This window comes from Scomber scombrus, chromosome 6 (genome assembly GCF_963691925.1).
Source record: "Scomber scombrus chromosome 6, fScoSco1.1, whole genome shotgun sequence".
In the NCBI taxonomy this organism is placed as follows: domain Eukaryota; kingdom Metazoa; phylum Chordata; class Actinopteri; order Scombriformes; family Scombridae; genus Scomber; species Scomber scombrus.
This window is the reverse complement of record NC_084975.1, coordinates 14344648-14359197: the sequence shown is the minus strand read 5'-3', so window position 1 is coordinate 14359197 and position 14550 is coordinate 14344648. Positions and strand designations below refer to the sequence as shown.

The 14550-nt window shown below is 41.9% G+C and overlaps 1 protein-coding gene across 1 annotated transcript in view; it reads left to right on the top strand.

Moving 5' to 3' along the window:
- itpr2 (inositol 1,4,5-trisphosphate receptor, type 2) overlaps positions 1-14550 on the top strand; it is a 54822-nt gene that overhangs the window by 24136 nt on the left and 16136 nt on the right. Inside the window, exons 38-46 of the mRNA XM_062420030.1 lie at positions 9733-9853; positions 10135-10322; positions 10452-10632; positions 11369-11622; positions 11718-11918; positions 12120-12230; positions 12539-12634; positions 12741-12860; positions 14406-14540. Of these exons, the coding sequence (XP_062276014.1) occupies positions 9733-9853; positions 10135-10322; positions 10452-10632; positions 11369-11622; positions 11718-11918; positions 12120-12230; positions 12539-12634; positions 12741-12860; positions 14406-14540 (1407 nt within the window). The remainder of the gene's footprint in view (positions 1-9732; positions 9854-10134; positions 10323-10451; positions 10633-11368; positions 11623-11717; positions 11919-12119; positions 12231-12538; positions 12635-12740; positions 12861-14405; positions 14541-14550) is intronic.

Sequence of the window (14550 nt, the reverse complement as noted above, 5' to 3'; positions counted from 1 at the left end):
CAGACTCTCCTTCATCAGTATGCTGTGGGCCTTTCTATGTTACATAAGGCAGGGAGGCACTTGAGGACACACTCACACTGAGGGAGAGAATAGGAGAGAGGAAGTAAGGGATGGAAGAGGAGGAGAGGGAGGAGGGGGACAAGCACTGAACAAACAAATCAATACTGCAGCGAGTGGGGGGGTGCAGGGGCCTGTCTCCTGCTGCACCCCTTCTCAGCCAGACGCCTGTAGAGTGACTGAGTTGGTAGAGGAGACTTAAGGAAGTGGCTTCATGTGTATGCTTGTGTGCACCACAGGGTGGAGGTTGAAGGTGTTGGCCAAAGTACACAACAAGTCAGACCTGTAATCACCTTTGGTAGGTTTAGGAGAGTTTATTCCAGCTGTGTGGGGAGAGGATGTGACGCTGTGCAATTCACACAACACTAAATGTGCTATTCCAGTCAGGAATTACATTTATGGGCACAGAGTTTTTATTTTATCATTAAGATTTGCTTATGCTCTGTTTTGCATTGCTTGGAGCTCAGTTTATTGTACTAAACCTTGTCCTGAAGAAAAGTAGGAAAAAGCATGTGTTGCTGTCCTCTGACCATGTGGGATTTCATGCAGATTTGATTATTTTTGGCTGACAATGCTGTCCTACTAAAGGCTGTTTTTGTTGCACCAGAACATCATTTATTAAAATATTATGTACGTGCCTTTAGGTTCTCTTTTAGCATTATTGCATTAGTAACACTACCAAGACTACATTTCTCAATATAGTACATGCCAGCTAGTTTCACTTACTGCTTGAGGAGTCAGAGTTTTGTTTTCCCGACGTGTGTTTGCATCTTGTGTCAGTCAGCCAAGCTGTTTTTCGAAAGGCAAATGATTCAACAGTTGTGTGGAACAACATCAGAGGGATTCAAAGTGAGAGAAAAAAAAGTTGCTTTTTAAAAGCAGCTCAGAAGCCAGACAGTGCGGTAACGATATGTGAAATGTCAGATTGTGTAGGTGTGCATGAGTGTGCTCAAGCATGTATTTGTGGCCTCTCTTTGTCATATCCCTGTAGCCCAGAGCGTGGAGCTGCAGCCTCACTGCACAGGAAAGAGGAAGAGAGAGAGAGAGAGAGAAAGAGAGAGGGAGGGAGAAAACGATTGATGGAAATAATGAGAGAGAGGGAGAGGCAGACAGACAAAAACAGAAGGAGAGAGAGACAGAGTGACAGCATAGGCAGTAGAGGTTGGTGGCTCCCCTGGGGTGCAATGAGTGGGTGGAGGAGAGTGAGAGAAAGAGAACGAGATGGAGAGAGAGTGACTGAGTAAGAGAGAGAAGGAGGGAGGGAGGCAGCCATGTGAGGAGCCATGTGAGTGGAAGGGAGAAAAAAAAGTGGGCAGCGGCTGCAGGGTGAGGGATTGGAGAGAAGAGAGTCTGCTCAGTCCATGAGGAGAGAGGGCAGGGGGTGCGCTTACGTAACAGCCTGCAGTGGCTGAGCCAGCGTCACGTGGAACATCATGTTCTCTCTCTCCCTCCCTCCCTCCCTCCCTCCCTCCTTACTCTAACTCTTCTGTCCGCTCGCTGCCTCTCTCACCCCCTCCCGTGCTTTGTCTCAGTCTATTGCATTCTGTCTGCCCGCCCGAGTTATTTTCTCTATCTCGCTCCCCTCTAGTCCCACCCAGGCCTTGCTCTCTGTTTGCTTGGGTCATGCCAGGAGCACTGGTTGGGCATTGAAGAAAGCTCTGCAGCAGTCACAGTACAGAGATGTGTTGGCTCTCAGTGCTGCACTTCACTTGTTTTGGCTGTCAGATAAGAGCAGCTTTATAAATGTTTGTGCCTCCACTTGCCCTCGGGACGCCTTGGGTGAGGAGGGGGTTTTAGCGGGGGAGGTCTTGAAAGAATGCATTATGCATACTCATACTGTATTTGAATATTACGCAAGAGGTACACAAGATAAATTGATCTAACACTTCTTTTAGAGCTGTGATGATTAATCACTTAATCGATTAGTTGCCAACTATTCAATTATTGTTTGGAGACATCTTTAATTAATAAAATGTCCAAATTCTCTGATTCTCAAATTCTTCTCAAATTCTACTGTATACAGTAAATTGAATGGGTTGTGGACAAAAGAAGACATTCAAGGACGTCCCCTTGGGCTTTTGGAAGCAGTGATAGTTTTTCATAATTTTGTGACATTTTATGGACCAGTCATCTCATTAATTAATCAAGAAAAAAATCAACAGATTCATTGATAATGGAAAATAATCGTTAGTTGCAGCCCTTCACTTTTTTATTGCTTAAAGTACATTATTCTATACACATCCTCTCAATACCCTCCTTTACTGTAGCAAACACCTACAAGCCCGTCTGTTGCTCATTAAGATTTATATCTTTGAAATGTGTCACAGATATGTCATTTCACTATAGTACATCTATAGTATATATTTAGTCTTCTTTAAGTAGCTTCTGAAATAATGTGCACACAGTTTTTCACAGATATCATCCAAACATGAGTTAGTAGCGTGTTTGTTGGGGACTATTTTCAGCTGCGGATTTGTACAAGCTTGATGCTTGAGTGACTATTTACGGCAGGAGGACAGTGTGTGTATTCATGGAAATGTTGCATGTCACCCAGTACGAAGGTGTGACTCATTGATGTGTTTTTAAACACAGGGTTAAGATTTATAGTGGCAGGCTTTAACAAAACAATTCATTGTTGGTTTTGGTCTTTTCATGGGATTCATTGACAATAAGAAATATATACAATATCGACAACCTTATACTTTTACTGAATGGCAAGTAACAGCAAAGTGATATTTAATAAACTTTAAATTAAACCAGATTTAATTAAACATTTCATGCATGCATATGGATGAAATGTCCTGTCATGTGTATGAACGTGTACACGTCTTCTTGTTTACTGAGGATTGAAAAAGCCAATTATGTAATTTAAACCACTCGCACTGTTTTCCTTTCTCCACTCTCTTTCACACTCATCCCTGTTATTCACATGCTGTCTGTCTGTCCTTCTTTATCTTCTCCTCCTTCCCTCTCTCCCTCTATTTCTTCCCTGCTTGCCAAGTTTCACACCACCTGCCCAAGGCAAAGCAGATTTACAGATTACCACTCTCTCGATGCTAAGCGCATCACACACACGCATGTAGACATAAAACCACTTGCACGCACACACACACACACACACACACACACACACACACACACACACACACACACACACACACACACACACACACACACACACACACACGCACGCACGCATGCACGCACACACACACACACACACTCCCATACTGGCTGTCCCTGTGTGAGCTCATCCTGCAGGGTTTTCCCTGTTTTGATGGGAGTAGTTGAACATGGCTTTGGTTCATCCACACGGAGCAGGTCAGGCAGGCAGGCAGGCAGGCAGGCAGAGAGCTGGGTGAGCTCATTGATGCACCTCATATGGTTTGACCTTTGGCTGAATTCAGGCTGACACAGCATGCTGAGTTAAGTCATAAAGTTGGAGTTATGAAGTGTAGACCTAAACCTGGACCCTAAATGCCTTTTTAGAACATTTGTATAAGGCCAAAAAATAAAATTGTGTGAAAATCTTTAACATACAAAGTGTGTTTTATTTCCTACTGATAAGGTTGTCCTTCATTCTTCTTGCCCTCCCTTTCTTTGATCCATCAGTCAGGTGTCTGTTAGGGGAGTATTATGTTTTGGTTTCCATGGCGATTTAGGGATTAGCACATGTTGTTTGTCTGTCTGGTCTGGCCGTGACTGGGCACAGGAAGTCTGTGTATGCTGTGTAGAAATGCCTCCAGAGCAGGCGCACGGTGCCTGGCAAACTCTTTTAGCTCCAAGCTATGGAGGAAAGAGATGTTGTGTAAAAAACACTTTTAGTGGGTTCAGAACCTTGCGGATCTAAAGGGGTTCTATGAATGAGATTAATTGTCACTGAGAACAGTGTTTTGACACAGTTCATAGTGTGTTATTTGAATCTGATTGCATGTGAGTTAGGTCACTTGCACTCAGTGAGGCACATGACAAGCAACAGGCATGATTTAAATGAATTGAGGCTTGTGTTTAAACTGCTTCTAGCTGTCATTTTTAATGACAGTATAGTGTGTGAGTGTGTATAGGAGCATAGATGCACACACCTGGTGGACAAAATAGAATACACAAATAATACAAAATACAATAGTCTTGCAGTAACAATTTGGCTTTTGTTGAGACAGTCAGAACTCAGTGGTCATTTTTGAGGTTTTGGTTTAAAGTGCTATTAAGCAAACATCCCATTAAGTCCCTCTCTTGCCAGTGTTCCTGTTTTCGAAAACACATTTTCCCTGAATTTGGCACCCTCTTTATGTCATCATTGGCTTGAAACGTTTGCCTTGCCACTTGACACATATTTTGTCAATGTTTGTTACTGATGCACCAGCAATCTAGGTGGCAACTATCTGGCTTTTATTTCCTACTTTGAGTTCCCTTATGTTGCTTTGGTAACTCACTCATGAAAATGATGATCACATCTTTATGAAAGTTGCAAATCTGTATTCAGTTTTAGTCACTTGTAGACTCTTTAATTGCGACTGACTGAAGAGCTGTCACACACATTAGAAAATGTCATCGTGCACTATACTATATAAACTCACCAACACTGATGGAAAAAACTCCACAAAACAACTTTGAATGATGTTAAAATGATTTAACACCTGTAATTAAAAAAAACAAGTCATCAGCAATTTTTATTTATTGCAGGGCTGTTTTTATTGTAAGGTGTTCCTCTTATTTTGTCCACCTTGTATACATGCTCGAGTGACAGACGAAGCAAACAAGCCTTGCTTGTACCTTGCCAGTCAACCCATCTTCAACATCACAGTGTTCCTAACAAACACAATCAGTACTTAACAATGTTAGAGAATCACATGTAACACTTCCACTGCAAACCCGCCAGCTAACAGTTGGCCTTTTGCTGCATGCTTGTTTACGCTGCTGGTCTTGTCTGAACCAGTCTTACCAATTGCTCTCACATGTGGGCCTAATTTGTTTTGCTGATGTGCTTGTTTGTTGGATAAAAGCATTTTATGTGCTGTGGAATTGCTGCTTGAAAACATTGTAAATGGCGGCACGTGAGGCCTGTGACCATGCATATGTGTATATGGCACTTAATTGAACAGTGTCACCTAACATAGCATCATACAACCCTCCTTAAAACTAAGTGAAGGATCAGTAATTCAACGACTGATTAACGGTAGCAGCAGATAATGCTAACTCTGTTTCCTGTTTACTCATTCGGCCGGAATTTTAGAAATGAAGAAGCCATGAGTTTAAGCCACCGCCACCACGTTCATTTTTATTTTCTGTAAATTTTTCCTAAATGGAGCACTTCCTCAAAATCGACAACTGCTTATGAACTCAACATGACCGACTATACTTTTAACTCACAGTAACTGTCTCAGAGCTGTTTCTCTGTTTTCCCTATAATTACTGCCAGATTACGTGGTGCTTTCCAGGAAACTTCCTAAAACATTATGGACCTGTAAATTAACAATTTAAATGCTGATCAGAGCGCTCTCTGCACTGCCAGGAAGAATATTCTGCTGCAGAAATGCAAAATCGGGGAGAAAAAACCCAAACTAAAATCATCCTAAAAAATGTGCAAGTGTCTAATTGTGTATAATGTGAACTCCTGCAACAATTTTAAAACAAACCAAAATATCTATGACCCAAGTCTCCTCAGTTGCAGCTACAACCCTGCTTGTATCCCTCCTCATCAAATCTCGGTCTCTCTCGCTGCACATGTTCCCACAGCGTCTGTACTAAAACAGCAGGATTATCTAACTGTCTGTGTCTTGATTTCCTGATTTTGTCCTAGTCATGAAACAACTCCCTTGGCAAGGAAGGCTTGCAAAACACATTGATATGGATATGTATTACCTTACGGAAGGTAATCTTTTCATTTTCCCTCCAGTTCCAGGCTGTTTGAGGAGCTCACTGATGCCTTAGAGACAACTCTTTGTTAGATAACATGCACCACATGTGCTTACATGACGATAGTATCATGTGCTAATGACAAAGAATAATAACCATAAGGTAGAGTTTCAGTTTTCTTGTTTGTTGACCTGAATGAGATCTAAAAGTTGCTTCCTGATGGTAAAGTTTTTTTATGTTGCTGAGCCCTCTCATAGCCTGTGGGGAAACTCTTGGGCTGTGTCACAGTGTACTTGATCCATGTCCCCTACTGTTTACAAAAGACAACAGTCAAGAGTCATCTCATGTCTCTGTTGTAGGCAAAAGTAACCCTCTTCCTGATCTGAACTTGTTTGGGTAACATTCTCCTACTTTGTAGCCTGAGTCTCTGCCGTAATCGACCTTGTCTGACCTGAAAGTTCAAGCCTCCCCCCGCTTTTTCGTGGCACTGTCTGTATTGCTACCCTCTGCTGCCTGTGTGAGTTTTCAGACCGCCTAAAGAACCACAGGGCAGCCTATGTCTTTGTCTTTTTCTCCACGCTTCTCTCCAGAGTCGGATAGATCTGCAGACAGCAGAGCTGCGAGGGGGCTGGAGGAGGGAGGGGAGAAGAGGGTGGTGTGAGGATGCCGGAGGTGGGGATCGGCAGCTCATCCCCGGCTTGGACACCAAAGCCGCAGTGTGGCGTGCCGGTGCACATTTTAAAACACACGACTGTCTGCTCCATGCTAGGTTTTGTTTGTTCCTCAATCCTTCTCTCCTCCTCTAGTCCCCCCTCACCCATACTTCTGTCAGTTCTTCTACCTCTATTTCTATCTCTCTTTCTCGTGGCTCTTACATCGCCTGACTGGAGTTTTTCTCGTCAATGCAGCAGCAAGCAGATGAGTCAGGCTGGGCTGACTCTCCTCTCCCGCCATTCTCTCTCTCCTCTCCTCTCCTCTCCTCTCCTCTCCTCTCCTCTCCTCTCCTCTCCTCTCTTCTCCTCTCCTCTCCTCTCCTCTCCTCTCCCTCTCCCTCTATTTCACTGCTCTCCTCTCTCTCTGTAGACCTAGCCAGCAGACTGCATCGCCCAGAAGGGAGGTGAACATGAGCAAAAACCTGTGACCCCCACCTCTTTTCGACTTCCCCCACCGGAGCGTTTGTTTTTACTGGTGTCTGAGAGAAGTGCAAAACCAACACGTCCTCTGTCAGAAAAAGGGGAAATGTTAAGTCAAACATGATTCAAAATGCAATCAGTCAAAGAGCGTGCGTTGGGATAGACTCATAGAGTGTAGTGCTGAGTTTGTAGTTCCCTTGAGAATGTGTCTGTGCACCACTGCATGGAAATGAGAAGAGCTGGCTCAATGGATCCTCACCTTCAGTTCAAGAAGTATGTGTGTGTGTTTGTGAGACAGCAGCCAGACAGTGCAGGCAGACAAGTGTCTCTGCTGACTGCAGATGAGATGGAGTGTTTACTGACACAGGGAGCATCCGCTGCAGGTGCTCCTCCACATCTTTGCTCTTCACTACACTTAGTTGGAGGCTCTTAAGCTGCACTGTACCTGGCCAGTGTCCGTAGTGAGGCATGGCTTTACCTCATTTGGCTCATCTCTCATCTCTTATGTTGAAACTGTAGTATCCATCTATGGTGGGGGGTTTGTCGAGTGTATAGTTGCAAGTATTGTGAAAAAATATACTGTCAATGTTTGTTTAGTTTGTGTACAAACTTTCAGAAGGTCATTTTTCTATGTTATGCAGAGATTTCTCCATTTACGACAATACAGATTTGCAATGAACCCGCAATTTACTGTAAGCAGCAACTAATGAAAACAATGCTTACAAAGGCAGCTACACAAATGAGTCATATTTAGCTGAATACCAATTAGAAGTATGTATCAGCTTTAATATAGGTGTGACAATCACAATAAGGGAACTTGCAGAGGGACCAATAGGCCAGATATTGCCCTGAATTACTGGTGTGCAGTCGTAAACACTGCAACATTCTGTATTGTAATATTAAAGGGAAAAGTCTCAAAACTAATGTATGCCAAACACAGGAACAGGAATGCTTTAACTGATAGGAACAATGGGTTATTGTCCTTTTTATATATGATTTTTTCAGTTGATCAATGCATCATTTGGTGTATAAAATGTAAGAAAAGATTGAAGAAAGATATTTTGTTCACAATGATATAAAACAGAAAAGGCGTCAATCCTCTTATTTTTGCTTGATAATTGATTAAAGGATTAATTGTTTTCAAAATGTTTGTGACAAATACTATACATGACATACACTATGAATGAAAAGTGTGGTATTATTATTATAAAATATATTATAATTAATTGGTTAATCAACTAATGAAACAATAATCAAACAAACAATAAAAGAAACGGTATGGGCTTTATAAAATGTACTGTAAAACTAGTATTTTCAGTTATTTCTGTCATGTTGTCCACCACCTGTCTTTAGGGAAAGCTGAGTGTCCTACAAACACGCTTCCATGGCAACCATAGGTGGCTTCCTACAGTCCATTCATCCTTTTGCTCCACCCTTTTAATCAGTTATTTTATCCATCTATTCATCCATCCTTCCACGCAGTTGATCAATAATGACGGTAGAAAGATATCATCAAAACAAGGCCATTTGGAGTTGTGAGGTTGCCATAGAAACTGATGCTGACCACCCTTAGTGTCCATAAGTTCTTTATATTCCATCCATCCATCCAGCCATCATTTCCCCTCCCCATTGCACTACGAAAATAAGGTGACAACCACAATCCAAGTGACCCACCTGTCAATCACATTCGCACTTTGATTACACAACCACCATAGGGAGATTATCTCCATGAATCCTTTCATCTCATTTCTGCTCATCTGCGTCACATGTCACCAGAGACGCAGAGAGATGTTTGTGAGAAATGGAAAGAAAATAAATGTGTTTCTTATATAAATGTGTAACTATAAACAACCTGGTGTTGTGTAACACATCATTTACTGCATGTTCTGCACATAAAACATTTTCTCAAGCAAATGACCACATTCAGCCTCCTTTTATCACTTTTTCTCTTCAGTGCTTCTGTGTAAATGGAAAATGTGTGTTTTCTCAATTGAGATTCAGTTACTCAGTTTATGTTACTTAATCCTCTGCTATTTGTCTACTCGCTCAATGCAATTTTGCAATGCAATCACATACATATTAGTGAAGTTTCTATTTATGAACTTGTGTATATGTTGTAACCAACACAAGGTGGTGGTCATAGTGCTTGCAGTTGTTAGGCTAAGCAATAAAGAAACATTTCACCAGTCCAAAAAAAGAAAGAAAAGATCGTCATCATGAATTGTAACAAACCTAAATGTAACCTCTCTTCATCTTTGTGATTTTTTCATAAATACTGTCTCTGTTGCCATCGCTCATAGATGCTCCGTTAGGAACTAGTAACTGGACACACTATTATTGTCATGCTCCTCAATGACAGGCTCCATTTTCTTTGTTGATAAGTGATCCTGTAAGCCGTGCCTCCCATCAAGACAGAAGTGCATCATGGGACAAAAGTGATCATTCCCATTAGATGGAAGATGAAATCTGTTAGGGATGATTGGATGTATTTCATGCTAGTGAATACACCACAACGCTGTGATACATAACCATCAAGATGGAACGTGTCTTTGTTTTGACGTTGTTTTTATGGACGAAGTAAAAAAGCTACATTTTCAAATATGTTACCATGTGAATTTCCAAGTTTGAGACTGGTCCTTACCCAGTCTGTGATATGGATTTAACATTAAGATTTCTCTCTCTACAGGGACAGGAGTTAAGAAAGATTCTCCTCACACGCTACTTTGGAAATCAAAAGCTTCTCTCCAAGTCAGAGCTTGGGAGTGGAAACAGCTCATCTGGCGGCTTTGTCAAGCCATCATCCGGAGGTACTGAGAACCCCAAATAAACCCAGTAGACACTGCAATAACTACTCAAAGCAGAGCAAACAACAGCAGCTAACATGACAGCACTCCTTTTCTTAGGGAAAGTGCTGTTTGACAGTCGCTGGCAGACTGTGAACCTGTCTAAAGCTATTTCCAAGCACCACATAAATGTATACAGTATTCGTGTCAAAAAAGTTGTGGATTAGAGTTACTAGAATTCAACATCATCAATAATGTGTGCAGTTATATCTGCTGAGAGAATAATTTATGTTGGATCTGTGCAGGAGGTTCCCCCATACTGGACTCTGACAAGCCAGGTAGCAGTACAGCAGAGATCCAGTGTCTGCTGGACAATGTTGGAGCATCGGAGCTTGTGATTGATCTCATTGTCAACACCAAGAATGATCGGGTGTTTGAGGAGAGCATCCTGCTGGGCATTGCCCTTCTGCAGGGTGGAAACACACAGATACAGGTGGGCAAAATAGACACTCAGATCCTTCAATTTTCCATCTACATTGATCAGCTTAAACCCAAAGCACACATGCACACACTCAGATGCAGAATTAGCTTTATGCTAATTGCCAGTCTACCTCCCACCCAGGACTCCTTCTACAACCAACTGTACAAGCAGAGGAAGTCCGAGAGGTTCTTCAAGGTTTTCTATGACCGCATGCGCTTGGCCCAGCAAGAGATCCGAGCCACCGTGTCAGTCAACATGTTTGAGCTCAGCTGCAGAAAAAGGGATGATGATGGTGACATCAGTAGCGCCAGGTTCAAGAAAGGTACAGATGAGTAATGATGCATTTTAACCTTTCTGTGCTTAAATTATTATCAACACACCACGACTCCTTGGCTAATGCTGCTGTCTCGAACATGGAGCAAACCACTGTGTCAAGATGTACCCGGAAGTAAGCAAATAAGGTTTATTTAAAGTGAACCCACTGTGTAATAATGCCAAAGGTACCTGGAGGTGAGCATTTAAAAGTGACATACTGAGTCATAGGAGCTGTGTCCGGAGCTCAGCATTTCCATAGAAACGGGCCTGGAATGAGTGAAAAGCCACAAAATAGGCTCAGATATAAACTTGCAAACCATAATGCGTTTACAGTATGTGTGGTCCTGAAGTTGAGTCGAAACAATGGTGGCAGATAAATCCAGAATGATCTTTGTTGCTGTGCTGACCTCTGTGCAGACTGTTGTTGCCAGTTCCTACAGTCACATGTCAGGGGCCATGTGACGGCCCACATCACAAGCCTATCAAAAGGCCATTGTATCAAGATTGGGTGCTTTCATGCTAAAGAACCCCACTCAATAGTTGCCCACTTGTTGAGTGGGGTCTTTGAATTTCTTTTTTTTTTTTTTTAATATGCGGAGAATATCAAAGTGCTCGCTGCCATTGATCATTACTTGTTTCATATATCAGGTTCATCCACTTGCAAGGACTTTTCTTCCACCTAATATTACTGTACTGTCCAGTGAAACATGCTTCTTTATGTCTGCTACCATGTTGCCCTGTAGGGAAAGACTCAGGTCTTCATATGAGGGAGGACATGCGAGGGCAGCTGAAGGAGGCCTCATCTGCAACTTCAAAGGCCTTCTGTGCCTTCAGAAAGGAGGTGGATCCCGAGCTGGAAGGTTTGGGCCAGAACAGTGAGGGGGTCGGGGCTGAGGAAGTTTTAGAGGAAACTCAGATGAGTCCAGCCATCACTATCATGAAACCCATCTTACGTTACCTACAGCTGCTCTGTGAGAACCACAATTCAGATCTGCAGGTACTGGCTACTCCACTGCAGAAATAACAATACTTTTACATCTCTACTGTTGAATTGACGACTGATTGACTGTTGTTTTTCTATTCTGAATCCAGAACTTTCTGCGCAACCAGAACAACAAGACTAACTATAATCTGGTGTGTGAGACTCTTCAGTTCCTCGATTGTATTTGTGGAAGCACCACTGGAGGCCTCGGTCTGCTGGGCCTTTACATAAATGAGAGTAACGTAGACCTGGTGCGCCAAACATTGGAGACCATCACTGAGTACTGCCAGGGCCCCTGCCATGAAAACCAGGTGGGGGGGAAGACCTGTTAGTAGTAGCAGGTTTACTGTAGTGGATAATTAGTAATATGGGAATTAATATGTTTATTTTTCTGGTATTCCCAAACTTTAGTGCCATTTTTATCACTTTGATCTCACAATTATTTCTTGAAGACCTGCTCTTTAGTGTCCATGCACAACTCAACCCTAACTATACCCCTCTTACTTTCCCAGACTTGCATAGCTAAGCATGAGTCAAATGGCATTGACATCATAATAGCACTGATTGTCAACCCCATCAACCCCCTGGGTAAGCATCGGCTGGACCTGGTACTGGAGCTCAAGGTGAGCAGCAGGTGTCTCTGAGAGGCTTTACGCTGTCACACACAGCCATTACCATCACTATTCGTGCAATTCGCTCTATAGTATTCATTATATTTGCAGTGCTAGAGACTGATCACAAGATGACTGGGAAGCAATTATTTAAATTACTGCGGTGTTTTAAGTACTTTGGTCAAGTGTTTCACATGAGTTTTTAAAAATGTTTTGTTTCCTATCAGCTTTAAATTCAAACAGCAGTTTCTGAATAGTTGGTGTCTCAGCATCCTGTAATGTGTAATTTTAAAGTTAATTGATTGAACCCTATGTTCTAGAATAATGCCTCCAAGCTCCTATTAGCTATCATGGAGAGCCGCCATGACAGCGAGAATGCAGAGAAGATTCTCTTCAAGATGAGACCAACCGAACTGGTAAGTGTGTGTGGGGCCATGTAAACAATGAAAATCCATTGTAAAATCTGATTTTAAGTTAATTTACTGTACTGAGCAGTGAATTTTCCTAACTTGTGTGCGTCAGGTGGATGTAATGAAGGAGGCCTATGCTCAGGGTCTGGAGAGTGAGGAGGATGAGGACAGTGTTGGGGACCAGATCAAGCCCAAAGATGTCGGGCACAACATTTACATCTTGGCCCACCAAGTAATAAAAATTCCTGAGCGTGTTTTTGTGTGTGACTGAGGCATTACTGCATTTCCTCTCTCTCTGTCTGACCTCCTCCCGCTGACCTCGGGGCCACGCAGTGTAGGAGTGTGTGTGTGTGTGTGTGTGTGTGTGTGTGTGTGTGTGTGTCTGTGTGTCTGTGTGTCTGTGTGTCTGTGTGTCTGTGTGTCTGCGAATGTCGTCTGTGCTACATGATAAAAGACTGCTCTTTTTGTAAAATGAGCTTTCAGGGTGTGACACAGCAGACCGGTTGGCTGTAGGTCTTCACTTTACTACTAAACAAACATGCTTCATCTCGTCCAAGGTATCAGCAGTAAATAAATGAGACGGGTGGTTGTTCTTTGTCTGCCTTTCTCTTCAGCAGGCAGGCCGAGTCTAGCGGGTTTTCACTTCTGCCTCTTTAGAGCCAAGTGTCAGACAGGGTATTTTTGTCCACCCAAGTGACTAGTTTCATCATGACAAGGAAGGGAATTTTTTTTTACTGGTATACTGGTTGTTTTTTTTTTAAATCTCTGAAAGTGAAAACACATACATACACACACACACACACACACAACCACACACATGTACACAGAAACTTAGACATTAGTTGTATAGTATTTTCTTGATTTCATTTCTATTATGATATCTGGTGTTTGCTCCTTAGGGCGGCTGTTATTCATGGTATGAGTATGAGATGATGAACAGTAGATCATAAAACATGCGGACAGTAAACTACTGTACACATTTTTACTGGCAACCATCGGATTTACAGAAGCAGATTTACTAAAGCTCTATATATTTCTCGACCTGTTTTGACTATTATATATTTAAAATAAGTAAATAAGGTTAAAAAGAAGAAGATAAAAAACACTCACTCCACCTCACACAGCACTTTTTTCATTACATTCCAGTGTTACAACACAACCATCTATCCCTACTGTCACATGAGATCCGTTATAATCTCGTCCTGCTGCTCTATGGCAAACTTTGATCAACCACTTGGAGATACAGAACAAAGGGAAGGAAAAAAATGTAAACTTAATTTGGAGTTCACCTGTCAAATGCAAATTAAATTGGATGAAAACTGCGAAAAACTTCCTTGCTAGTTAATTTAATTGTATTTGTGAAGTATCTATTATTTCCCAAGAACAATATACATTGAACTGGAACAATGTAAATATGCACATGTTACATAATTGTCTTTTATGTAAAGTCTTGTCAGTAAGTGACTGTCAATTTATCTTGTTGTACTGTGAGGGAGAGTTAATGTCTCTTTTTTATATATATAATTCAGTGTCTTTGTTATATTTACAAACAGACACAAACACACACATATATGTATATATACATACATACATACTTACTTCATACAAACTTCTTATTGTAATATCAGGTTGCATTGTCTTGTTATATTCTCATTAAGATGTCTGTGTTCATATTTAACGCACTGCATGATTGTAGTGTGGTTATTACAATCCAGAGTTCGGTGTTCCATGTATATTGAAACTGAAATGAAGAAGGTGTTTTCTTTTTGGATCCTAGCTGGCCAGACACAATAAGATCCTGCAGCAGAGCCTAAGACCAGGGTCTGGGTTAGGATCAGGATCAGGGCTGGACCCTGACAATGAGAAGGATGACGCCCTTCATTATTATGCCAATCACACAGCTCAAATAGAGGTAAACCTAC